The 25,553-nt window shown below is 36.5% G+C and overlaps 1 protein-coding gene across 1 annotated transcript in view; it reads left to right on the top strand.

The window, feature by feature from the left end:
• LOC102184685 (15 kDa selenoprotein) overlaps positions 1-25,553 on the top strand; it is a 35,390-nt gene that overhangs the window by 2,366 nt on the left and 7,471 nt on the right. Inside the window, exons 2-3 of the mRNA XM_005678146.3 lie at positions 3,242-3,409; positions 18,164-18,227. Of these exons, the coding sequence (XP_005678203.2) occupies positions 3,242-3,409; positions 18,164-18,227 (232 nt within the window). The remainder of the gene's footprint in view (positions 1-3,241; positions 3,410-18,163; positions 18,228-25,553) is intronic.

Below are 25,553 nucleotides of genomic sequence, written 5' to 3'. Positions count from 1 at the left end.
AATCCATGTCTTTCTTACAAGAGTGGCTAATTATTATAAAATTTAGGGGAATTCCCTGGTCATCCAGGCCTCCGTCCTTTCACTGCCAAGGGCGCGGTTCAGTCCTTGGTTGGAGAACTAAGATTCCATAAGCACTGTGGCAGAGCCCAAAATAGTAATAATAACAGTAAAACAAAAAATAAAATGTAATATTTGACCTTACTGTGTACATTTAAATGCTATTCAGTTAGTTTTATGTAATGAAAAGATGGGTGGGTGTAATTTGTAGTTGAACTCTCCTCTATTATTTAGCATTTTGTCATAAAGTGCTTTAAAATATGTTCTGATGTTCTTATTTGAGTCAAAGCCTCAATTCTGCAAAAAATGAATTATGGTAGAAAAAAAGATTCATTCATGAAATTAACCATACCTTCTATCTCCCCTACACTTATCTCTAACCCATGTCTATTAATAATGATTTAAATATAGAGTGTTTTTGTTTTCACAGTGGAAGGAATAATTCTAACATTTATTAAGTACTCACTGTGTACTGGACAGGATACTACATGCTTTCTGTACTTTTTCTCCTTTAATCCTCCAAACTGCAGTGAAGTGAAGTCGCTGAGTCGTATCCAACTCTTTGCAACCCTGTGGATTGTAGCCCACCGGGCTCCTCCATCCATGGGGTTCTCCAGGCAAGAATACTGGAGTGGGTTGCCATTTCCTTCTCCAGGGGATCTTCCTGACCCAGGAATCGAACCCACATCTCCCGCATTGCAGGCAGACGCTTTAACCTCTGAGCCACCAGAGAAGCCAAACTCTGTGAAGTGAAGTAAGTGGTAATTATTCCTGTTCAGGAGTAAGGTTGCTCTGAGTTGGTATTTGAATCAGGATGTCATCAGACTCAAGTACGTTTCGCATGTTCACTCTACCTGTCAGTAGGTGCTCAGTCAATGCCAGAATAAAACCAAGGATTACGATCCCATGAGTTTTCATTAGAGATGCTTGTTTTGTAAAACATGCTTTGTTAACAGTTTCTTACATTTGTTTAGCAGTTCACTGTTTCAAAGTGATTTCGCTTTTATTGCCTGTTTTAGTTACCATGGCTACAAAACAGATCACCTGTTTATTTTAACCCAGATTCTTTGGGTTGGCAATTCAGATAGGCACGACAGCATGACTGTGTGTTCTGCGGTGTCTCAGACCTCAGCCTGAGACTAAAGAGTAAAGTGTGAAGGCTTTTTACTCACACATCTAGTAGTTGATGCTCTTTGTCAGCTGGAGGCCTCAGCTGTTCTCTGCATGGGCCTCTCCACATTCTCTCTGTAGTTTAGGCTATCTTACAGCATGGTGGCTAAAAGGTGAGTATTTTAGAGAAACAGAGACACGGCACCTGTAAGCCCTAATCAAGCAGAGATGGCTTCCTTTTTTATGGCCTACCTTCAGAAATCACATAATTATCACTTCTTGACACTGTGTTTGTCAGAATAGTCACAAGCCCCTGCCAGTCACATTTGGGATGATGTATATATTTTGGTGTGGCCATCTTTGGAGAAATAGAAATTAACCTGTGAAATAGATCAAGCAGATCACTTTACAAGTAGATAAACTGTATTCAAAGTATTAGGATAGGAGCAAGGGTCTTAGGTCCCTCTGGCTAGACTGGTACACTTGATCTGTTTTGATACATTATGATATATACTGTCCCCTATTACTTACATAAGGTAAAGGATGTTTGTATAAGGTATCAAATTAGGATGTTGACTTAATGTAAGGCCAATGGGATGATTAGCATTTTGGAGGAGTATGCCAGCAATAGTTAAAGTTTTTTTACAATGAGATAGGCCATTTGGTTTTATCAACTTGTTTAGTTAGCTGGTGGGCCAAATCCAGCAATCCTTGTTTTTGTAAGTGAAGTTTTATTGGAACACAGACATACATTCATTTATTACTGTCTGTGACTGATTTTGTGCTACAGTAAATAAATAGCTGACTGTTTAAGCTACTGAGGCAGGAAAAGATTCGAGAGTTCTTTGAGAGACTTGAGGCTTGAGAGCTCTTTGAATTGTCAAAACTTAATTGATTGGTTCTCAGTTCAGTTCAGTCACTCAGTCATGTCCAACTCTTTGCGACCCCATGAACCGCAGCACGCCAGGCCTCCCTGTCCATCATCAACTCCTGGAGTTCACCCAAACCCATGTCCATCAAGTCAGTGATGCTGTCCAGCCATCTCATCCTCTGTTGTCCCCTCCTCCGGCCCTCAATCTTCCCTAGCATCAGGGTCTTTTCCAATGAGTCAACTCTTCGCATCAGGTGACCAAAGTATTGGAGTTTCAGCTTCAACATCAGTCCTTCCAGAACACCCAGGGCTGATTTCCCTTAGGATGGACTGGTAGGATCTCCTTGCAGTCCAAGGGACTCTCAAGAGTCTTCTCCAACACCATAGTTCAAAAGCATCAATTCTTCGGTGCTCAGCTTTCTTCACAGTCCAACTCTCACAACCATACATGACCACAGGAAAAACCATAGCCTTGACTAGATGGACCTTTATTGACAAAGTAATGTCTCTGCTTTTTTTGGTTCTAAGAATGGTGAAGAATGTGCAGTCTAGGTTGACTGACCTGGACAAGTGGGTAGTCAGGGAAAATGGGACCATTTTGCTAAGGTATTCTGAATATGAATACATTGGAAGGAATAGATTTTTAAAAGATGTTTCACTGTTGGAGAATTTGAATTTGCAGTGTCTATATATCTAAATGAGAAGATGTTGGAAGCTTGACACTTAAGAAAAAAGATGAGAGTTTTTAATAAATGGATATTTGAAGCCATGGAAAAGACATAGTTCTCCATGGAAAATATGCAAAGAGAGAACTAAAAATAGAAATGGGGAACATTTAGGAGATGCATAGCAGAAGGAGGAGAGGGCAAGCAGATCCTAAGTTCTTGAAATGAAAATTCATTTTTCTTCAAGATATATATGTATGTATATCACAAAGAAATAATATATGATCTTTTTTTGTGAATCCATGTTTTAGCCAAGCTGCAATATGACAAGTTTTTAAGAAAAAAAAAATGGGGGGAGATGGGAAGAACCAAAGACTCATAAGGTTATAGAGTTTAAAAATAATTTAAAAATTGTCTCCAAATGAGGCGTTTCAGTAAGTGTCTAGTATGTGTGTTAGATTTTGACAACTCTAGCTTGTTCTTTTTGGAAACTTTGTAACATAAAAATGACTTTTTTCCCCTTATTTTTTGTTTTCAGGTCTCTGCATTGGGAGCAGAGTTTTCCTCAGAGTCTTGCAGAGAGTTAGGTTTCTCCAGCAACTTGCTCTGCAGCTCCTGTGATTTGCTTGGACAGTTCAACCTTCTGCAGCTGGATCCTGACTGTAGAGGGTGCTGTCAGGAAGAAGCACAATTTGAAACTAAAAAGGTACCGCTTTCTAGTATCTCTCTTCCATTAGATGATTTAGTTGAGATGAGGTAAAATGTTAAATTGCTTAATGAACCTAACTACAAAGAAGTCATTAGCTTCTACATTTTGTAGTTTTAGAAACTCAACTGATTTCTTGCTTGGGGCATTAGATCAGTCAAAGCAAATGAGGTGGAAAAGTATGGTTGTAGACCAACAGACCATCCTGCCGTGGCTGTGCTGTCCAGTCTTCCTTCCTTTTGGCCACATGAAGCCAAAGAATAATTAACTAGATGTTTTTATTCAGTCACAGTAAGAACCCAGTCTTACAGTGAAATTTGAGATGAAAGTAAAGCACCTATTACATGCGCATAATTGTCAACAGTAAGTTGTATGGTTAACTAAAGAATATGGTCTATTAATTTGCACACCTGTTACTAATATTTCCTGATACCTACTCTCACCTTTAACACCCAAAGACAACCAAGACTAGGTATCCAGTAAAATCTGCTATGGTTTTACCCACTATTCAAATTAACAGTAAACTTGCTCAATTTTTAAATCTTTTCATTAGACCTATAGATTAATTTAAAAATTATCATGAAAAGGTCACTTATATCATCCAAATCAAGCTAAATTAACGAAGTCCCTGTGTTTGAGAAAAAATGTCAACATCTCTTTGCTTTGTTTCCTTTTAATATTCTTTCAGTTTTACTTATTGAATCCTGTTTGAGGCACTATGGTTTGTAAAGCTTTCAAATAGCATCTTCTCATTATTAGATAGTAAAGGTTTATTTCTAACAATGAGTACAATTTTATAGGTTTGTAAGAAAAACAAGCAGACACACTTTAATGTCAGTATTCAACCGAAAGTTAAGCTTGATTTCTCAGCTGAAAACCTGAAATTCCTGTGTCCCAGATGTGGCTTCCATGTCTACAGTGGCTTTCATTTTCTTGGTTCACATATACCCATAATATATTTTAATGTTTAGAAGATTCCCATATATAAAAGTTAGTCTTTATTGCAAGTAAGTAAAATCTAAACAGATTTTTAAAACTTGATTTTAAATAGACTTAAGACATAGGACCTAATTAGTAGGCCCCTTCCTTGTTTTCTGTTCTGTGTCTTCAGTGATATATTCATATGAGACAAGTGGCTACAGTGTGACTCATCCTCTCATCTTTAAGCTGTTATTCTGTGGTCTGTACAACCACTCAGCCAACAATAATTATTTCCTGAGACACCAAACTGAGATGGGTTGAACAACAAGGGGTGTTTTAAAAGAAATCTTTATCGCACACCCCCTTTGTAATCAAGGGTAAGCTAAGAAAGTCTAGCCTTTGACTGATATCAAATATGCCTAAACTATAAACTAAGTGCATATAAAAGCTGTTTTTACTTAATTGTCCTTTCTCAGTAATTCTTCTCACAAATTTTGTGAGTTTGTTTGTTGTTTTTTGTTTTAAGCCACACCGTGCCACATACAGAATCTTAGTTCCTCAGCCAGGGATCAAACCCATGCCCCCTGTAAGGGAAGTGCAAAATCTTAATCACTGAACTGCCAGGGAAGTCCCTGTGATATAATTTTAGTAGAACCAAACTTCAGTCACACACTTCTTAAATTAATCATATTCCTGTTCAGTTTTCATTATTAATTGAGCTGTGTTTGATATCTTGACATTTTGCAGCAGTTACAGCTCAGCATTATCCATGGGGAAATAGGCCACTGTTTAATACATGCCTAACTAATCACACAAACTGAAATGTTTATTATATATAAGTGCAAGTGAGCCTGTATCCTAATATACCTTTTATACTGTACTTGCTTTTTCTCAACTCCTTGCCTGTAATCTATAAGATGTACTCTCATTAAGTATTTGCTAGGACAGTGTTTCACAAAATCAGTGAATGATTTTCTTTAAGAGGCCTGGTGAAACCAAAACACTTCAAATAGTAGTATAAATATAAAAGTATGGCAGGTCAGGCAAGCCTCCATGTAGATGTAAACCATATTCTTATATAAAAGTGGTATGCTTAATTTAATCTGTGCAGTACTACTCTCTGGATTATTGGTACATAATCATAGGTAGTCATGTATGGATGTGAGAATTGGACTATAAAGAAAGCTGAGGGCCAAAGAATTGATGCTTTTGAACTGAGGTGTTGGAGAAGACTCTTGAGAGTCCCTTGGACTGCAAGGAGATCCAACCAGTCCATCCTAAAGGAAATCAGTCCTGATATTCATTGGAAGGACTGATGTTGAAGCTGAAACTCCCAATACTTTGGCCACCTGATGCGAAGAACTGACCCATTTGAAAAGACCCTGATGCTGGGAAAGATTGAAGTGGGAGAAGGGGATGACAGAGGATGAGATGGTTAGATGGCATCACCGACTCAATGGACATGAGTTTGAGTAAACTCTAGGAGTTGGTGATGGACAGGGAGGCCTGGCATGCTGCTATCCATGGGGTCGCAAAGAGTTGGACACAACTGAGTGACTATACTGAGCTGAACTGAATCATAGGTAACAATATACGCAATAGCTTTTCTGTCTCATTCAACTCTGGCTTAAGGCTTAATTTTGAAATTATAGTTTAATTTAGTTCTACTTTAACAAAAGTAAAAATATGCAATATATAGACTAGTTTGTCTATATAAGTCATGTCTGACTCTTGAGACCCCATTGACTGTAGCCCACCAGGCTCCTCTGTCCATGAGGTTTCCTAGGCAAGGTTGCTGAAGTGGGTTGCTGTTCCCTTTTCCAGGAGATATTCCAGATTTGGGGATTGAATTTGTGTTATAGACTAGTACCTTATGTCAAAAATATTAGAAATAATTAAACATGGCTGTGTGTAAATCATTGGGAATATAAATTTTGTAGAAGAGGAAATTTGTAGTTTATTTGCAAGACTGTCTTGGCAATTTATAATAAATAAATGTTACCTGAATACTCATTTTGGTTCTGTCTTAGTTGCATGCTTTATAGGTCTGTTCAGGGATAAAGCTAATCATTTTTCATATGCATACACTCAGTCAAGCTAAATTTAGCCTTTGATAGGCAAAAACATAAAATTTGCTTTTAAAAAATGTATTCCCAATAAATGCAGAAAATATCTTCTAAATGCCTTATTCTGCAAGTAGATATTCCTATATATTGTTTGTGTTTGGTCTTGTTTCTCCCTCACTTTTGATCGTAAAGGACCTAAGTAAACATCGCAAATATGACTAGAACAAGATTTTTTGGTTAGCTCGTTTACTACTGTTTTAACTACTTTTGCTCATAACTGTGTACTTAAGTACAATTTATAAACACTCATAAGGATATTGACTGAATTATTAAGAGCATACTAATTTGTTGTTGTTTAGTCACTAAGTCATATTCAACTCTTTTGCGATCCCATGGACAGTAGCCCGTCAGGCCCCTCTGTCCACAAGATTTCCCAGGCAAGAAGACTGGAGAGGGTTGCCATTTTTCTTCTCCAGGGATCGAACCCATGTCTCCTGCATTGGCAGGTGGATTCTTTACCGCTGAGCCACCAGGAAAGCCTGTATACTAATTTGTAACTTGAAGTAAAAAAACGGTAAACTAATGAAAGAAAAATGTTTAAATCTTGGTGCTGTTAACATTTACTAAGTAGTGTAAGTGGCTTCTGCTTTTAGTACATAGAATCTTAATGGAATGGAAGGAACTGTTTACTACTGACTGACTCTGCTTGTGGTGGAAAACATACAACTGCCAGTTCTTGCTTGTTGTATTTTACAACTTTCCCACAAGAAAAGGACTAATTCTTCTCCTGTTACGTTTTTGAAGTATTTTAGACAAGGGTTGTTACTAGCTCAGGTTGGGTCACTAACCGGTTATTAGCCAGGATTATGGAATAATGTAAGAACTGCCACAGAAGCTGCCACAGTAGCCATGTGAGAAGTTACACCAGGGAGCAGATGGATGAGGTGCTCTTAGGTAAAGAACAGACTGGTTTTTCCCCTCAATTACTAGAGTAAACCACTTCTACTTAAGCTGTTTTAAAGGTTTAGCTCAAGTGTCCCCTTTGCTGGGAAGTCTTACCCAATTTCTCCCCGTTAGCCACCACCATTGCCACTTCCAAGTTACATTAAGCTACACCTAGGTCTTCCCTCAAAGCTCTGTCAATAAAGAATTTGCCTGCAATGCAGGAGACCCGGTTTCGATTCCTGGGTCAGGAAGATCCCCTGGAGAAGGAAATGGCAACCCACTCCAGTATTCTTGGCTGGAGAATCCCATGGACAGAGGAGCCTGGCGGGCTACAGTCCATGGAGTTGCAAGAGACAGACATGACTTAGCAACTAAACCACAACCACCACTGCATTTCCAAAGCACTTAACCATGCCTGTGATTTGCAGTTAACTCCATTATATTGTATCTGATGTCTGACTTTCTTTCTCCCAGTGTTTTATGCTTTTTGAAGTTCAGTACTATTTTTTTTATGTTTCTGAATCCTCAGCCTTTAGCTTACAATATTTCATAAGTTTTCACCCTTGAATAAGGCTCTTTTTACTAAGAAATAATACATGAAATTCTGTAGCCAACTTTAGAGTAATTTAGAAGTCAGCTTAAACAGCATTATTCAAAACAGTCGCAAATTTTAAGCTTTAGCCTATCAGAAGCTGAATGCTACTGATGTGTAAAGCATAGAAGGATGAAATGGAGGTTAAGCTAACTGTGAAATTGTAGTCACTAAAGAGATTTCACCGTTGCTTAAAATAGATTCACTTTCGTAGTGTGTGTAGCATCAAATCTATGAACTGATTTCTTCAAAGGAAACAAATTTAATTCAACAGGTTATTCTAATATAAAAACACTGTTCAGACAGTTTTCTTTTCTTTTTTTTTTTAAACTGTTTAGCAACAGTTCAAATTGAGTGTAAGAAATCAGTAATTAATAATAGCTTCAGACATTCATTAAGTTCTTATTATATGAAGGTGCTCTTCAAAGCCTTTATATGAAGTAACTTAATATAATCCTTACAACAACTCAATGAGGTAAGTATCATTATCATCTCCATTTCATAACTAGGTTTGAGACAAGGAGATCTTGCCTAAAGTCATACAGCTAACAAGTGACAGTAAACATGTATGTCATATATTTGTGTAAGAAAAGTTTAAAAGTTTCTTTTATGCAGTTATTCAGTTAAACTGAAAATAGTTTAAATTTATTTTTTATATTTTCTATATGGGGCATTTCATCTGCCTTTAATATGAAAAATAAATGTGGTCAGTTTTCTTAGTTATTTACAAATCAGAATCAGCTTCTGTCTAAGCATGTTAAAACATTCTGTCACATTTACAGATTGTAATATTTATAGGGAAAATAAACCCTTATGATAATCATAATCAATTTCCAGGCTGTCTTATAACTGCATTTCTTTTAGACATACCTACTTCAGAGTCAAAATAAACTTTGTTTATATACTAAATATTACTTGGTACTGTAGGCTCTGAGAATGAGACAAAATAAGATATTTTGCCAAAATAAGACAATAGTCACTGTCTAGAGGACTCGAAGAAATAGACTTAGAAATTGGACTACAAATGCATTTGGCAGGATATTCTGTTGGGATAAAACATAATATCCAATAATGTAACTGCTAAAAAAAAATTAGAAATTAAAAATCAGGAGGACGAGGGGAATCAATAAATTTCTTAAAATTGGCATAATCAAGAACTATAAATACAACCATGTTAATCACTATGGAAGTAACCAACAAAAGAACTAAAAACAGTAAGAATTCACAGAGATAAGTTCTGTAAACAAATGGTATAAAAGCACCACAGAAGAAAGGATATAACCATTTGCCAGGTCAGGTAAACATTACCCCTTGCTTATGTAGAAGTTGATGCTTATGATAAGTTGGAAATTGATTAGGAGAAGGTCATCTCTGGCAGAAGGAAAAGTATTTGAAAAGGAACAGAGTCATCATGAGAGAGATGGCCATCTAAGATGAATCAGAGAGTTTATTATGAAGAGAGAGAACAATAGGTACATAAGTAGGGCCTGTGTGTCTTGATAAAAAGTTTGAACTCTACCCTATAGGCAGGTGATGACAGTTAAGGACTATAAACAGTAAATTGACATCAGATTTGTGTTTTAATAACTTTTGTTGGTGTTGTGAATGATAGTTGACAAAGCAGAGAGGAGTACCATTGGCAGAGAAAGAACTTAGGATGCCAGCTTCCAAAGGAAAGGTGCAGGAAGGAGCTTAAGCTAACACACTGTAGTAAAAATGGAGAAGGGACAGATCTGAAATAGATTTAGGCAACAAACTACAGGATTTATTGACTAACTGGATTGAAATGCGGAAGGGAAGAGTGAGGACACTTTCCCGTGTGTTTATCTCAGAAACTGCTAACCTCAACACAAGGCTACGAAAGAATTCCATCGAGCTATGGTTTTTCCAGTGGTCATGTATGGATGTGAGAGTTGGACTGTGAAGAAGGCTGAGCACAGAAGAATTGATGCTTTTGAACTGTGGTGTTGGAGAAGACTCTTGAGAGTCCCTTGGACTGCAAGGAGATCCAACCAGTCCATTCTGAAGGAGATCAGCCCTGGGATTTCTTTGGAAGGAATGACGCTAAAGCTGAAACTCCAGTACTCTGGCCACCTCATGCAAAGAGTTGACTCATTTGAAAAGACTGATGCTGGGAGGGATTGGAGGCAGGAGGAGAAGGGGACGACAGAGGATGAGATGGCTGGATGGCATCACTGACTCGATGGACGTGAGTCTGAGTGAACTCCGGGTGTTGGTGATGGACAGGGATACCTGGCGTGCTGTGATTCATGGGGTCGCAAAGAGTTGGACACAACTCAGCAACTGAACTGAACAAGGTCGCCCCTAAAGGCAATGATGGTGGATGGGAAAAGAGACAGTGACAGAGGATAATTTTTAGTAAAGTATACATCCCTTAGTTCCAGACTGCCTTTTCAGTTTTCTTTTTGGAGATAGACGTGTTAAGTTGTACTGTAGCAGGCCATGAATTTTATCTCGCTACCATAATAAGTTCTAAAATAGATAGATAGTATACTCTTCAGAGAGTAAGCAAAAAGTGAAAATGTGTAGACTGGCCTAGTTTCTTTTGTTCTAATTTCACATTGTTGCTCTTCATTTTTGTATACTGTTTAACTTTTGAATTATTGCAGCTCTTTTGGTATCTGTTTTTAAAGTGAAAATACATTAGGTGATTAATTTTAATAGAAATCATTTCATTTGAGCTGCTCTTATTTTTTATTTCATATAATTGTAATCTTTTCTTGCACATGATAATAATTGCCTCCTTTTTTATGACAGTGGTGTTCACTGTTGGATGGTAATGGAAACACACAAAGAACTGAATTTTCTTTTGAAAAGCAGCTTTTCCTGCTTTATCTTTAATATGGAAAATAAGTGTAGTTAATTTTTTTTTAGATATTTACAAATCAGGATCTGCTTCTAAGCATGTTAAAACATTCTGTCACATTTGCAGATTGTAATATTTAAAAGGGAAATAAATCCTTAAAATAATTGATAATCTATCTCCAGGCTGTCTTACAGCCACATTTCCTAGACATAACTACCTCAGAGTCATTTTGGCACATTTATGTTCATTTTTTGAGACTATTGAATGGATATTGAACTGTTTTTAACAGGATCTCAATCTCAGATTTTCAGATAAACAGAAATATAGGTTATACTTTTCAAACAGGAGCAAAAATTAATTTTTTATTATTATTGAATTTTTTATACATACATTGATTTTTTTAATTGAGTACTTACACTAAATTGTTTGCCATTTTCTTTATTTATACATAATACCAAGGAGCTAGTTGGTTTTGTTTTTAAAACTGTTTACCTTTAAGATATTCAAGTTTAGGGTCATTTTTACCATTCTCTGGATATTTTGGCCTCAGGAAATATAGTGGCATTGTGTCATTATTCTTTACATTGTGTGATATTCCCTAGGTATTAGAATTGAATATATTGTTCCCAAACTATACCCTGAATTATTCATACTTATAGCTGAAGTGTGCATGGGAATGTGTGTGCTCTATATCTGTGAATATATTTGCTTCTAGGTGGAAGTCTGATCGTTACAGTCTTAACTTCTTGGTGATGAAATCCTCCTTGTTTTAGGTGTATATGCAAATTTTGTTTCTTAATCACAATATTGAAAGAAGCCTTGTTCTTTTCCTCAGATTTCATAGTTAGAATGGTCTAATTTAGATTGTGGTGATGTCAGAGAAACTTTTTTTTTTTTTTTGTACATTTTCGTTGAGCTTTTTAGTGGAACAGTGATTGTATCTTTATGAAAAGACTCCCTCAGCATACTCTTATTTACTTCAGAGCCTAATTTAAGGTAGATGTTACCTAGCTTGTTTTTAACTTAGGGGAAGCTTCCTTAGACACAGTCATTGTTTTATATTTTTGCGGAGTTTGGTAGAAAGCACCTAAAAATGAATAGTTTGATCTCAGGCAAATGATTTTAGAGCATTATATTTACCAGGTTGGTTTGATAAAATTGTAAAACCCAACTTATTTCCCTAATCCTTTGTATTCGTTCATTGTTCCTATACAAGAATGCCATCAGTCAGAGTGTGTGTGAAAGTGTTAATAAATATACCGTTTGCCTTATACACTTAAGGTAACTTAAACTGATATCTTGACAAAAGCTTATATAAGATCGCAAATATTTAGTACTCTAGTTATTTGCTCATGTGTAGTTGTAGCTTTTTGTTTCTAGCATTACAGACACTTTAAAAAATATTAGAAAATATAGGAATGACTTTGATAAATAATGAATTAAAATTCATAACATCAGCAGATCCCTAGACATAGTTTTAGTTGCAAACATTTTCTCTGAGAATTCACTGACTAAATTTTGCTTTAAAAAAAAAAATAACTTCTGCTTAATATATTTTTCCTCTCCAGATGTATGTGAAATGAGTAAAGTTGACTTTAAGAAACAACATTTGTGTTTACTAGGTTGCTTCAGTCATGTCTGACTGTGTGTGACCCTATGGACTGTAGCCCACCAGGCTCCTCTGTCCATGGGATTCTCCAGACAAGAATACTGGAGTGGGTTGCAATGCCCTTATCTAGGGGATCTACCTGACCCAAGGATTGAACTCACATCTCTTTTATCTCCTGCATTGGCAGGGAGGTTCTTTACCACTAGTGATGTAATTAAGAGTGGGTCGCATATACTTAAATGTTATCATAATAGTTTTTTCATTTAAGATCTCTAAATATTATAATACTTAGATTTCATCATTTTATAGCCATGCTTCCTTATTTTTAAACTCCTACATTTTAATTAAGAGCAGGCAAGCCTTCAGAAGAGACTTCCCTGGTGGCTCAAGACAGTAAAGAATCTGCCACCTGCAATGCGGGAGACTTGGGTTCCATCCCTGGGTCAAGAAGATCCCCTGGAAAAGGGAGTGGCAACCTACTGCTAGTATTCTTGCCTGGGGAATCCACATGGATAGAGGAGCCTGGTGGGCTACAGTCTCTGGGGTCACAAAGAGGTGGACAGGACTGAGCAACTAACACTTTCACTTATACTTTCTTTCAGGGCTTCACAAGATCAATAAAACAGTTGCTGCTCAGATCTGAATTCTGTTTAGCAGTCAAAGCTTTTCCTTTGGCTAACCTAACATTAAGTCATTTTCATCAGTCCTACTTTCAGTTTTTTTCAGTTTTTTTCTAAAGTTCTGCTTTAAATAAAAGAGGATTTCAAAAATAAAAATGTATGGCCGCAAATGATTCTTCCGACCAACATAGATAGCATATTAAATAGTAGAGACATTACTTTGTCAACAAAGGTCCATGTAGTCAAGGCTATGGTTTTTCCAGTAGTCATGTATGGATGTGAGAGTTGGACTATAAAGAAAGCTGAGTGCCTAAGAATTGATGCTTTTGAACTGAGGTGTTGGAGAAGACTCTTGAGAGTCCCTTGGACTGCAAGGAGATCCAACCAGTCCATTCTGAAGGAGATCAACCCTGGGTGTTCTTTGGAAGGAATGATGCTAAAGCTGAAACTCCAGTACTTTGGCCACCTCATGCGAAGAGTTGACTCATTGGAAAAGACTCTGATGCTGGGAGGGATTGGGGGCAGAAGGAGAAGGGGACGACAGAGGATGAGATGGCTGGATGGCATCACCGACTCGATCGACATGAGTTTGAGTGAACTCCAGGAGCTGGTGATGGACAGGGAGGCCTGGCATGCTGCAATTCATGGGGTTGCATAGTCGGACACGACTGAGCAACTGAACTGAACAGAATTTTAGGTTTTATTTCTTAAGTTTAAAGCATTTATAGGCTTAGGTTTTGGTTTGGTTACATAAGTCACTCATGTCCTAGAACCACCTCTGTGTGATAGCCTCCTTGTTTAATTTAACAGTACCATGCTGTATGAAAATTTGGTAGTCTGACTTATTTTTAATAACTTGTTTCTCACTGTAATGTTTCTTCAGAGCCATTGATACCATCACCAACAAAAGTATTGAGTATTTAGTGTTGAGAAGTAGCAAAATATTTCTGACTTGGACAAGGTTTATAGATTTGTTGTAATGGTTGGTGGTGGTATGATGGTGGCAGTAAAAGTTAATGTAATACTTTTTAAAAATTCTTTGGAAATTTTACAAAACTCACATATGTTGCCTTAACTTACCTAGGAATCTAGCTATCTGGTAGAAAATAGCATAGATTGATTTTTTTGTCTTACTATTAATCTGATCCATTTTATAGCTACATAGTAAAACTTTAATTGTGGCAAAGTTATCACCACAAATAAAGATTTAGGCTGTTTTTTTATATGAGAAACCTCATTATAGGCTCTAACTAAAATTTTGTAACAAGAGGTTGGTCAGGTAGGAAAGAAATCAGTATATTACAACAGTAAATAAATTACCAGGGAAGTCTTTCAACAGTGAAGGAAGTACATTGTCTCAAAATATTAGGAAAATATATGAAATGTACAGAATTTAAATTGGTAGCTTATAAATAATAGTCTTGGTAATGCTCAAAATATATTTAAATTGAAAAAAATTATTTAACTGCAAAGCTGAAATTTATTTTAAGAATAATAAAAATCAGTTATTTTTTAAATGAAAGGGAAATTGGAATATTCAAGAATCCTGTTACAAATAAGGTGAATTAGTTATAGGGCTGAAGTAGTTAGATATTTCCACTTCCCATTTGGAGGATGCTATCAGAAATTTAGGAAAAGTGGCAATAAGTAATATGGAAATAGGTATGGATGCCAAAAGGGGAAATGCAGTTTTGTGCATCATTTTCATATTTTTCTAAAGGTGTCTGTATATTTCCATTTAAATTATTTGGGCCAGTGTAATATAATCCTAATGGAATAGTGTCTAGAGTTAGATTATCGGTGCAAATAAGGCTTCTCTTTAATGCATATAGAAGAGAGGCCTACCAACTTGGTGTTGGTAATATAAGCAAAATAAAAACTTGCTATATAGAAGTTATATAACTTGCTTCTTTGATTTTTCTTCAACTGGTATTTTTCCACAAATGTTTGAACGTCAGTTTTTATATGTTTATGTTACTTTAAAAAGTAAAAATGCTAAAGGTGAAATTCAGGAAGTTTCAAATTTTAACTTTTTTTAACCCTTTCATACTTCATACCCTTGATAAGCTCTGAGTAGCATATATTTCCTTGTATGTGAATGTATGTGTTGCCAAAGATTCTTATGATGATAAGGCATTGAAAATTTACCACAATTTGTAGTTGATTTTTTGCATTTATTCGCCATGAAAAACATATTTTCCTATGAACACTGCAAATCCTTAAAATGCCAAACTAGCATCACAAATTAATGCTTTAAGCATTTGAAATTTTCCTTGAGAAGCTCACATCTGAGCTTGTGTAGTCATTTAAAAATATGTTTCTAATATTTTTCATTAATCAGTTCATGTTTTGTGGTGCAGAAAATGAATTACAAGAGTGCTAGGATCCTTCAGTTGTTTGGACAACCAAATGGGAACTCAAGTGAGCAGAGGCCCCCAGGTTGCTGCTGCTGCTGCTAAGTCACTTCAGTCGTGTGCGACTCTTGGACCCCATAGACGGCAGCCCACCAGGCTCCCCGTCCCTGGAATTCTCCAGGCAAGAACACTGGAGTGGGTTGCCATTTCCTTCTCCAATGCATGAAAGTGAAAAGGGAAACTGAAGTCGGTCAGTCATGTCTGACTGTTTGTGACCCCATGGACTACAGCCTACCAGGCTCCTTTGTCCTTGGGATTTTCCAGGCAAGAGTACTGGAGTGGGGTGCCACCGGCTTCTCCGGCCCCCCAGGCTAGTCATCTCCAATTGTAAGCAGCAACTTCCTTTTACAGTGCTCCAAACAGTTGTTACTGTTTTCGCTGTGTAATGATAGGAAGAATTTAGGGAAACAATGGTATAGAGGAATGCCATCATATAAGGTAATGGAATCTCCACTTAGAGTTTCCAAGGGATCATAAACTTGGAAACAGAAGATAAATCTAATAACCAATTTTGTATATAGCCTTATTTTTTAAATTATGGTAATGTGTACATAAAATTAAGTATTTTAACTGTTTTTAAGTGTTCGATTCAGTGACATCAAGTGCATTCATGTTGTTGTCCAAGCTTCATCACCATTTATCACCAAAACTTTTTCATCTTCCCAACATGAAACATAGTTATTAAACAATAATTCCTCCGTACCACCACCCACCAACCTCTGAGAACCACCATTCTACTTTCTGTCTCTGAATTTGACTATTCAAAGTACCTCATAAAAGTGCAATCCTATAGTATTTATACCTTTGTGGCTGCCTTATCTTCGGATAATGCTTTCCGTTTTCATCCCTGTTGCAGCACGTGTCGTAATTTCCTTCCTTTGTATGTATATATACTGCATTTTGGTTAGCCATTCATCTGTCAGTAGACATTTAGGTTGCTTCCACCTTGTGGTTATTGTGAACAATAACACAAATAACTATTCCAGCCCCTGCTTTTAATTCTTTTGGGTATATACCTAGAAGTGAAATTGCTGGATCATATAATTCTATTTTTAAGTTTTAAAGGAACCACCATTCTGTTTTCCATAGTGGCTGTACCACTTTACATTCCCAACAGCAGTGCACAAGGATTCCATTTTCTCCACATCCTACTCAATCACCTGTTTTGTGTTTTTTATAATAGCTTCTAATGAGTGTGAAGTGGTATCTTATTGTGGTTTTCGTTTAATTTCTTTATTGATTAGTGGTATTAAAATCTTTTTATGAGCTCATTGGTAATATGGCCTTATACTTTTAAAGATTTGGGGTATGGGATTAGCTAACCAAGATTAACTAAATCTTATTTAAGAATCTTAGAGATCATCAGAGTTCTTAATCTGAAATCCATCAGTGTTTCAGACAGTGCATGAGTAGTGTGAATAAAAACAAATTCAGACTCTCAGTAGCTGTGCCTTTCAAAAACTTAAGACTTTATTGATCCAACCCAGAATCACCAGAATGTTTTTTTAAAGTCATTATGTTAGGAGGAGTTGGAATTAAGGTGATTTTTTAAAATTTCTGTTCTGTGCTTTTATTTTTTAGTGTCTGAAAAAAGAGTTCATAGTGCACATGATTTCTGTGCTGTTTTAGAACTTGAAAAGTAAAATTTATCTTTAGCTCTTGGACCTACAACTAAAAAAAAATGACTAAAAGCTAAGAAGTAAAATGGATGTAGTATGTTCTTATAATTGCCTGTCTTAGAGTCACAGCATTCCCAAGTCACTACCAGAGTAAAGGACAATGCTCTACAGCTACAAAAAAGTGATATTTACTATTGAATCCATTTCAACTGAATTCATTGCAATAAAATCATTGCATTTGAGTTTTTTATAATAAGCTTTTTATTATAAAGAGAATGTATAGATAATAAAGCAATATTTACCTTTGAATTCATTTCAGCTGAATTTCATTAAGGGAAATATTTGCATTTACGTTCTTTATAATGAGATTTTTACTGAGTTTTCAGTAGTATCTTTACATACTACTCTAATTACTTTTTAAAGGTATTGATTGGGGTTTTGTATTATTTAATTTTAAAACATTGTTCACTTAATTTTAAAAGCAACCAAAAGGAATTCTCATTAAATATTTTTGTTGAATAGATGATGGATACATACCTGGATTCACCGTGTGTGTGTGTGTCTGTGTGTGTGTGTGTGTGTGTCTGTGTCTGTGTCTGTGTCTGTGTGTGTGTGTAGTCGCTCAGTAGTGTCTGACTCTTTGCAACCCTGTGGACTGTAGCCCGACAGGCTCCTCTGTCCGTGGGATTCTCCAGGCAAGAATACTGGAGCGGGTTACCATTTCCTTCTCCAGGGGATCTTCCCAACCCAGGGATCAAACCCTGGTCTCCTGCACTGTAGGCAGACGCTTTATCCTCTGAGCCACCAGGGAAGCCGGATTCACCTTAGCATCCTTAAAAGAAAAACTAGGAAATCTTTAAAAAAATTTGGTTAAAAACTTCCTAGAACAGCTTACCTATTCAAGTTCATTGTCAAGTCTTCATATCTTCTTCAGGCTTTTTTAATAAGTTTGAGTGTACTCCAAGAAGGGCTTGAATACCTCTGCTGCTTAATACCCTTAGGCCTTCATTTTCTCTTCTGTTGTTTGTTTGATATATATATATCTGCTTAACTGGAATGTTTATATTATGAAATTTTATATTTATAGCTGCATTTTAAAAATTTTTACTGGTCTTTTAAACTTCTGTTTTTTCTTTTGCAGCTGTATGCTGGAGCTATTCTTGAAGTCTGTGGATGAAAATTGGGGAGGTTCCCTCAAGTCCAAGGTGTGTAAAATTAACTCTAGTATAAAAATAATCAAGAAGAAAATTAACTACCATAAAACATGAGGTGTAGAAGAAAGGAAATCATACAAGTGTATCTTCACAGGAATTAAAGATAAGTATGTGAAAGGATAATTGTGAAAGTGTATTCTTTTGGTTGACAGCAAACAGTAATGGAGATTTGTATCTCCAAAAAGACTTGGACATTTTCTGTTCCATCCTTGCATGTCACTTGAAAATCAGTTTTATGAAGGTAATGAAGTTTTTTTTTTTTGATGGAAATGCATAAGTGCTATCTATATTTGTATACCTCATTCTGTTTTTGTTTTTGCTGCCTTTCCTGTGGTTTCTTGACTTGTTTACTCAATAGCAAGAGAATTTGGGGGTTTAGTATTATGTAAAATTGCCCATGTTAACACATGCCCTGTCTTGCTGGCCTAGAATTATTTATAATAAAATATTGTTCCTTTTGGCACAGAAATGTAATCAAACAATTTGACTTGGGGATATTTTATTTGAGACCCAGAGCAGATGCATATCTAATTAAATACATTCTTTATTAGAATAAGAACATCTTCTGATATAGCACAGAATATAACAACTTGGGGAGAAAATTCCTTGCTCTTAGGATTAATTTTGCCTCAAACACTTAAACTCAGAATTGTACCAGCGTTGTTTTAGCTTTTTTTAATATCAGTTATCTGAATGATAAAGTGATCATTCTTATTCCTAAAATATTTTGACATTTCCTTTCAATTATATTGATTATTCATATTTACTGACTTGTCTTATTAATAATTTTTTGTGACTCAGATTTTCATGAGGTCAAGAGTAGATTGCAGTTAGCGCTTCTATTTGTGATGTCAGGTTTTATCATGTCCATGATAATAATTTCTACAGCTGCTAGTTCAGTCTTTAAAAGATTGAGTATAGTTTATTAATCTTTAGATTACAACTTAATTATATATATATTTCTTATGTATAGTTAAATTATCAAACTTGTGGGTATATGTGGTCATACTGTCTTTTCCTTTTGAAACATTATATTTTTAATTCTATGTATAAATATTTAATTAGTACAGACTAATTTAAATTAAAATGATTGTATAATTCTTTAATCCATAGCCATATTTAATCATCAATATTTTCTGAGCCCATGAGAAACTAGTACATTTTTTAAGTTTATTTAATTTTAATTAGCCATGTCATGAAACAGAAGGAAAAAATAATGTTAAATTATTCTAGAAGAGAGAAGGATTAAAAATTTGAAATGTCTTATCCACATTAATCAACTCAGGTTTCGTGGGCTGAAAAGAAGTCCCAAATCATGTCTTAGCTAATTCCAGATATACTTCCTAAAATACTCTGGTTTTCCATGTTATGGTTGTTTAAGTAGGAAAGTCTGTATGTATAAAAATTTCTCATTGTATGTTGGATCTTGTGTATTATCACTTAAGTGGCATCAAAGCAATGATGTTAAGTCTGTTTTCTTTCTTATGCACGAGTCTTACCATGATAAGGATGTGTCTGCAGTCTGTCTCTCTCCAAAACAAAAAATGTAAATTTCCCCTGATTTTGTAGGTCTTAACAAACATTTTTTCTAAAAGACCAGATAGTAATATTTTCAGCTTTAAAGCCAACAGTATATCCATTGCAGCTTTTGAACTTTGCTTTTGTAGTACAGAAGCAGCCATAGAAAATATTTAAATGAATACATATGTCTGTGTTCCAGTAAAACCTTATTTATAAAAGCAGGAAGGCCACTGTGGCCTGTGGACTGTAGTTTGCCAGCCTCTATATTAGAATCATAAATCTTTGGATACAGAAAGGAATTTTAAAATAATGTACAACTGAGATAGCAAATAGATTTTCACTTCTTGAGTGATGCCTAGGATTATGTTACCTCTGAGTTTTACTGGAAGGAATACCAATTGATTAGCACTAGCTTCATCAATTTACTCATTTATAAAATGGGTTAATAGGTGGTATAAAATCAGTTAATATCTACCTTATTGGACTGTTTGAGAATTGAATAACAATGACTTTCTAGCATTTGACTCTCTCTTCCCTTCACTTGTGTGAACAAGTTTTTTTATTCTCCTTTTTTGGCATCTCATCTACCACCCAAACTTCAAATATTGGGGTCAGTCACAGTCTTGTTCTTATTTTCCCTTTTTCTTACTCTCTTAAACAGTGTCCCACTCCCTCGGTTTCTGCTGCAGTGTTCACCTGGTGACTCCCAATTTATGACTTTAATTCAAAGCGTTCTTTTGTTTATCACCACACTTCAGACTGAACTGACATTTCCACTTAGGTGGTCTCATAGTATCTTAAACCAACATACATATATGTCACCCGGGGGTCTTGTTAAAATGCAGAGTATAATTCTATAAATTGGGCTTGTATCCCAAGATTCTGCTTTTCTAACAGTTCTATAGATTGTGGCCTACGTTTTTAGTTGTTGTTTAGTTGTTCAGTCATGTCCTACTTTTTGCACCCCAATGGACTACACCATGCCAGGCTTCCCTGTCCTTCACCATCTCCCAGAGCTTGCTCAAATTCACATCCATCGAGTCAGTGATTCCATCCAGCCATCTTGTCCTCTGTCATCCCCTTCTCCTGCCTTCAATCTTGCCCAGCATCAGGGTCTTTTCTAATGAATTGGCTCTTCACATAAGGTGGCCAAAGGATTGGTGCTTCAGCATCAGCCCTTCTAATGAATATTCAGGATTGATTTCCTTTAGGATTGACTGGTTGGATCTCCTTGCAGTCCAAGGGACTCTCAAGAGTCTTCTCCAACACCACAGCTCAAAAGCATCAATTCTTCAGCATTCAGCCTTCTTTATAGTCCAACATCCATACATGATCACTGGAAAAACCATAGCTTTGACTAGACAAACCTTGTCAGCAAAGTAACATCTCCGCTTTTTAACACATCATCTAAGTTTGTCATAGCTTTTCTTCCAAGGAGCAAGCATCTTTTAATTGCATGGCCGCAGTCACCATATGCAGTGATTTTGGAGCTCAAGAAAATAAAGTCTCTCACTGTTTCCATTGTTTCCCCATCTATTTGCCATGAAGTGATGGGACTGGATGCCATGTTCTTCATTTTATAAATGTTGAGTTTTAAGCCAGGCTTTTCACTCTTCTCTTTTACCTTCATCAAGAGGCTCTTTAGTTCCTCTTCATTTTCTGCCAAAAGGGTGGTGTCATCTGCATATCTGAGGTTATTGATATTACTCCCAGAAGTCTTGGTTCCACTTTGTGCTTCATCCAGCCCAGCATTTCACATGATGTACAACTGTTTGAATTTGTTAAAAATCCATATTTTGGAAGCCTCATTATCTTAGAGGCTGAAGTGGTCCAAAGGGGTTCCTGAGAAAAGGACTGCCTGATTGGTGGGTGCAGATACTGGGCTGACAATAGAACTGCTTTTTACTTTATAATTGAGGTCTAGAATGATCAATTTCTTAGAAATTTTGAGTTTATTTTCTTGTGCTTCCATGTGGAAGAGACAGGGATCCTGACCTCAACAAGGAAAGATAGCTCCATTCAGTCCTGCCCACAGTTTGAAGGACACACACTTTAATTTCTCATTTCCACTTTCCCAGCCCCTGGTGGCCACTATTCCACTATTCCTGTTTTCTATTCCAGTGGATTTTCTGACTCCAGATAAATGGAATCATAATATGAGGTCTTTTGTGACTGACTTCTTTCACTTAATGTGTTTTTAAGATTCATCATATTGTAGTATATTTCAGAACTTAATTCCTTTTTATGGCTAAATAACATTCCATTATACAGTTACCCTGGGGGCTTCCCTGGTGGCTCAGATGGTATAGAATCTTTCTGCAATGGAGGAGAGCTGTGTTCAACCCCTGGGTCAGGTAGATCCCTTGGAGAAGGAAATGGCAACCCACTCCAGTATTCTTGCCTGGAGAACTCCATGGACAGAGGAGCCTGGTAGGCTATAGTCCGTGGGGTCACAAAGAGTTGGACACGACTGAGGTGCGACTAACACTGTATACTCTGCATATAAGTTAAAAAGCAAGGTGACAATATACAGCCTTGACATACTCCTTTCCCAAGGGGCAACCAGTCTACTGTTCGATGTCCAGTTCTGTTGCTTCTTCGCAACTCCGTGCTATTCTTTGGAGGCAGGTAAGGTGGTCTGGTATTCCCATCTCTTGAGGAGTTTTCCACAGTTTGTTGTGATCCACACAGTCAAAGGCTTTAGTGTAGTCAATTAGCAGAAGTAGATGTTTTTCTAGAATTCCCTTTCTTTTTCTATAGTCCATTGGATGTTGGCAATTTAATCTATGGTTCCTCTGCCTTTTCTAAATCCAGCTTGTACATCTGAAAGTTCTCAGTTCACCTACTGTTGAAGCCTCATTTGGAGAATTTTGAGCCTTTATGAGCGTGTGAAATGAGTGCAATTGTGTGGTAGTTTGAACAATCTTTGGCATTGACCTTCTTTGGGATTGGAATGAAAACCGACCTTTTCCAGTCCTGTGGCCACTGCTGAGTTTTCCATATTTGCTGGCATATTGAATACAGCACTTTCACAGAATCATCTTTTAGTATTTGAAATAGATCAGCAGATCCATCATCTCCACTAACTTTGTTCCTAGTGATGCTTCCTAAGGCCCACTTGACTTCACACTCCAAGATGTCTGGCACTAGATGAGTGATCACACCGTCGTGGTTATCTGGGTCGTTAAGATCTTTTTTCTGTAGCTCTTCTGTGTATTCTTGCCACCTCTTCTTAATATCTTCTGCTTCTTTTAGATCCATACCATTTCTGTCCTTTATTGTGCCCATCTTTGCATGAAGTGTTTCCTTGGTTATCTCTAATTTTCTTAAAGAGATCCCTAGTCTTTTCCACATTGTTTACTGAGGAAGGCTTGCTTATCTCTCCGTGCTATTCTTTGGAACTCTGCATTTAAATGGATATATCTTTCCTTTTCTCCTTTGCCTTTTTCTTGTCTTCTTTTCTCAGCTATTTGTAAGGCCTTCTCAGTCGTTTTGCCTTTTTATATTTTTAGTAGAGAGGCCTTAAACCCAGCATATTCAAAAATTAAATTAATCCTCTTCTCTAAAACTACACTGTCGTCTTCACTATTTCCACAAATGGCAGTATCATCAGGCAAAAGTATTACATGAAACCCAAGACTCATGATTAATATTTCTTGCATACTTTATACCCAGCTAGTCACCAAGTTGTGTCTCTTCTTCCTCCTTAATAACCTTCATATGTTACTCCTTTGGCCTATTCTGTGATTTTAATCAGCCCTTAGCATCTTTATCTGAAAGAATTAGTTACTTGCTATCTGGCCTACCTGTTTTTTTCCCTTCTCTTACTTCTATTCTCTCTCCTATACAACTACCGAAAAGACCTTTTCCAGAAGACAGATTTGATTATGTGAACCTCTTATTTAAAATTCTCTGTGGTTCCCCACCACATAGAGAATAAATGTCAAACTCAGCATCATAAACAAGACCTATCATGACATGGACTCTCTTTTCTAGGTTTATGTCTTTAGTTTATATACAAAACTCTTGGAATTCTCTGAACTCTGACCTCTAAGTCTTTGCACACACTGTATGTTCTTCCTGACTTACGCTTTTTGCCCATTCTTGTGATGAACCCCTATTCATTCAAAAGTCAGTTCAAACATTATTTGGGGATTACTTTGGCACAGAATTTTTCACTCTCCGCATTGTGTTCCATAACATTTCCCGCATAATATTTTAATGTATTTATTTGCTTTACTGGTCTTCTGCCTCTACCAAACTTTGTTGTTCAGTCGCTGAGTCATGTTTGACTCTCTGCAACCCCATGGACTACAGCTCCTCTATCTCCCACTGTCTCCCAGAGTTTTCTCAGATTCATGCCCATTGAGTTGGTGATGCTCTCTAGCCATTTCATCCTCTGCCACCCCCTTCTCCTTTTGTCTTCAGTCTTTCCCAGCATCAGGAGCTGTCTAGTGAGTTGGCTATTCACATCAGGTGGCCAAAGTATTGGAGCCTCAGCTTTAGCAACAGTCCTTCCAGTGAATGTTCAGGGTTGATTTTCTTTAGATTTGACTGGTTTGATCTCCTTGCAGTCCAGGGTACTCTCAAGAGTCTTCTCCAGCATCACAATTCAAAAATATCCATTTTTCGACACTCAGCCTTCTTTATGGTCCAACTCTCACATCCGTACACAATTACTGGAAAAGCCATAGCTTTGACTATATGGACCTTTGTCAGCAAACTGATGTCTGTGCTTTTTATTACACTATCTAGGTTTGTCATAGCTTCCCTACCAAGGATCAGCATCTTTGGATTTCATAGCCTCAGTCACTATCCACAGTGATTTTGGAGCCCAAGAAAATAAAATCCATCACTGCTTCCACTTTTTCCCCTTCTATTTGCCTTTAAATGACGGGACCAGATGCCATGATCTTCGTTTTTTGAATGCTGAATTTCAAGCCAGCTTTTCTGCTCTTCTATTTCACCATCATCAAGAGGCTCTTTAGTTCCTCTTCACTTTCTGCCATTAGAGTGGTATCATCTGCATATCTGAGGTTGTTGGTATTTCTCTAGGCAAAATAGGTTGGTCTGGTATTCCCATCTCTTCAAGAATTTTTCAGTTTGTTGTGATCCACACTAGGCTTTAAGCATAGTCTGTGAAGCAGAAATAGAGGTTTTTCTGGAGGAATTCCTTAAAGTTCAATTTTAAAATTTTTTACCACTAATATACTCCCAGTCATCCTAACACTATACCTCATATTAAGAGGAATTCAGATATTTATTGAAAGAATGAGTGTATTTACTAAAGTTACCCAATTCAAGGGAGGTTCCACTTTTGACAAGTGCAGATCTGGTTAAAAGCCTACGTTTACGTTGGTTAAATACCTTTTATGAGTATATATTCTTCAGTAGTCCTTTTCTGACTTTTTTATTCTGATCTGAAAAGTGATCATCTTTTTAGTTTGTCTTGCCTTCGTTATTGTACCTCCAGTCTTCTCAGATTCTTTTAATTATTTAAATTGCCATTCTCTGAATGTTTTTAAATGCTTTTAAATTGTCTTGTTGGAAGGTCCAAAATAAGTCATGATTTTGCACTTCAGATAGTTTGTATACAATAGTAAATTTTCTTATTTTAGAAATACATGGATTCCCAGTAGTTTTCATTGAGCGCACTTGAGAATTCAGTTCTCTTGTTGTTGTTGCTGGTGCTCTTCTCTTTGTATTATGGTTTCTGCATATGATACGACTTTTTTATTTAGAATATATATTGATTCAAATGTACTTATTTCTAATCAACAGTAAAATACCTAATTA

This window comes from Capra hircus, chromosome 3 (genome assembly GCF_001704415.2).
Source record: "Capra hircus breed San Clemente chromosome 3, ASM170441v1, whole genome shotgun sequence".
Classification (NCBI taxonomy): Eukaryota; Metazoa; Chordata; class Mammalia; order Artiodactyla; family Bovidae; genus Capra; species Capra hircus.
Note: the sequence above shows the minus strand (reverse complement) of the source record. Positions and strands in the feature narration are given on the sequence as shown.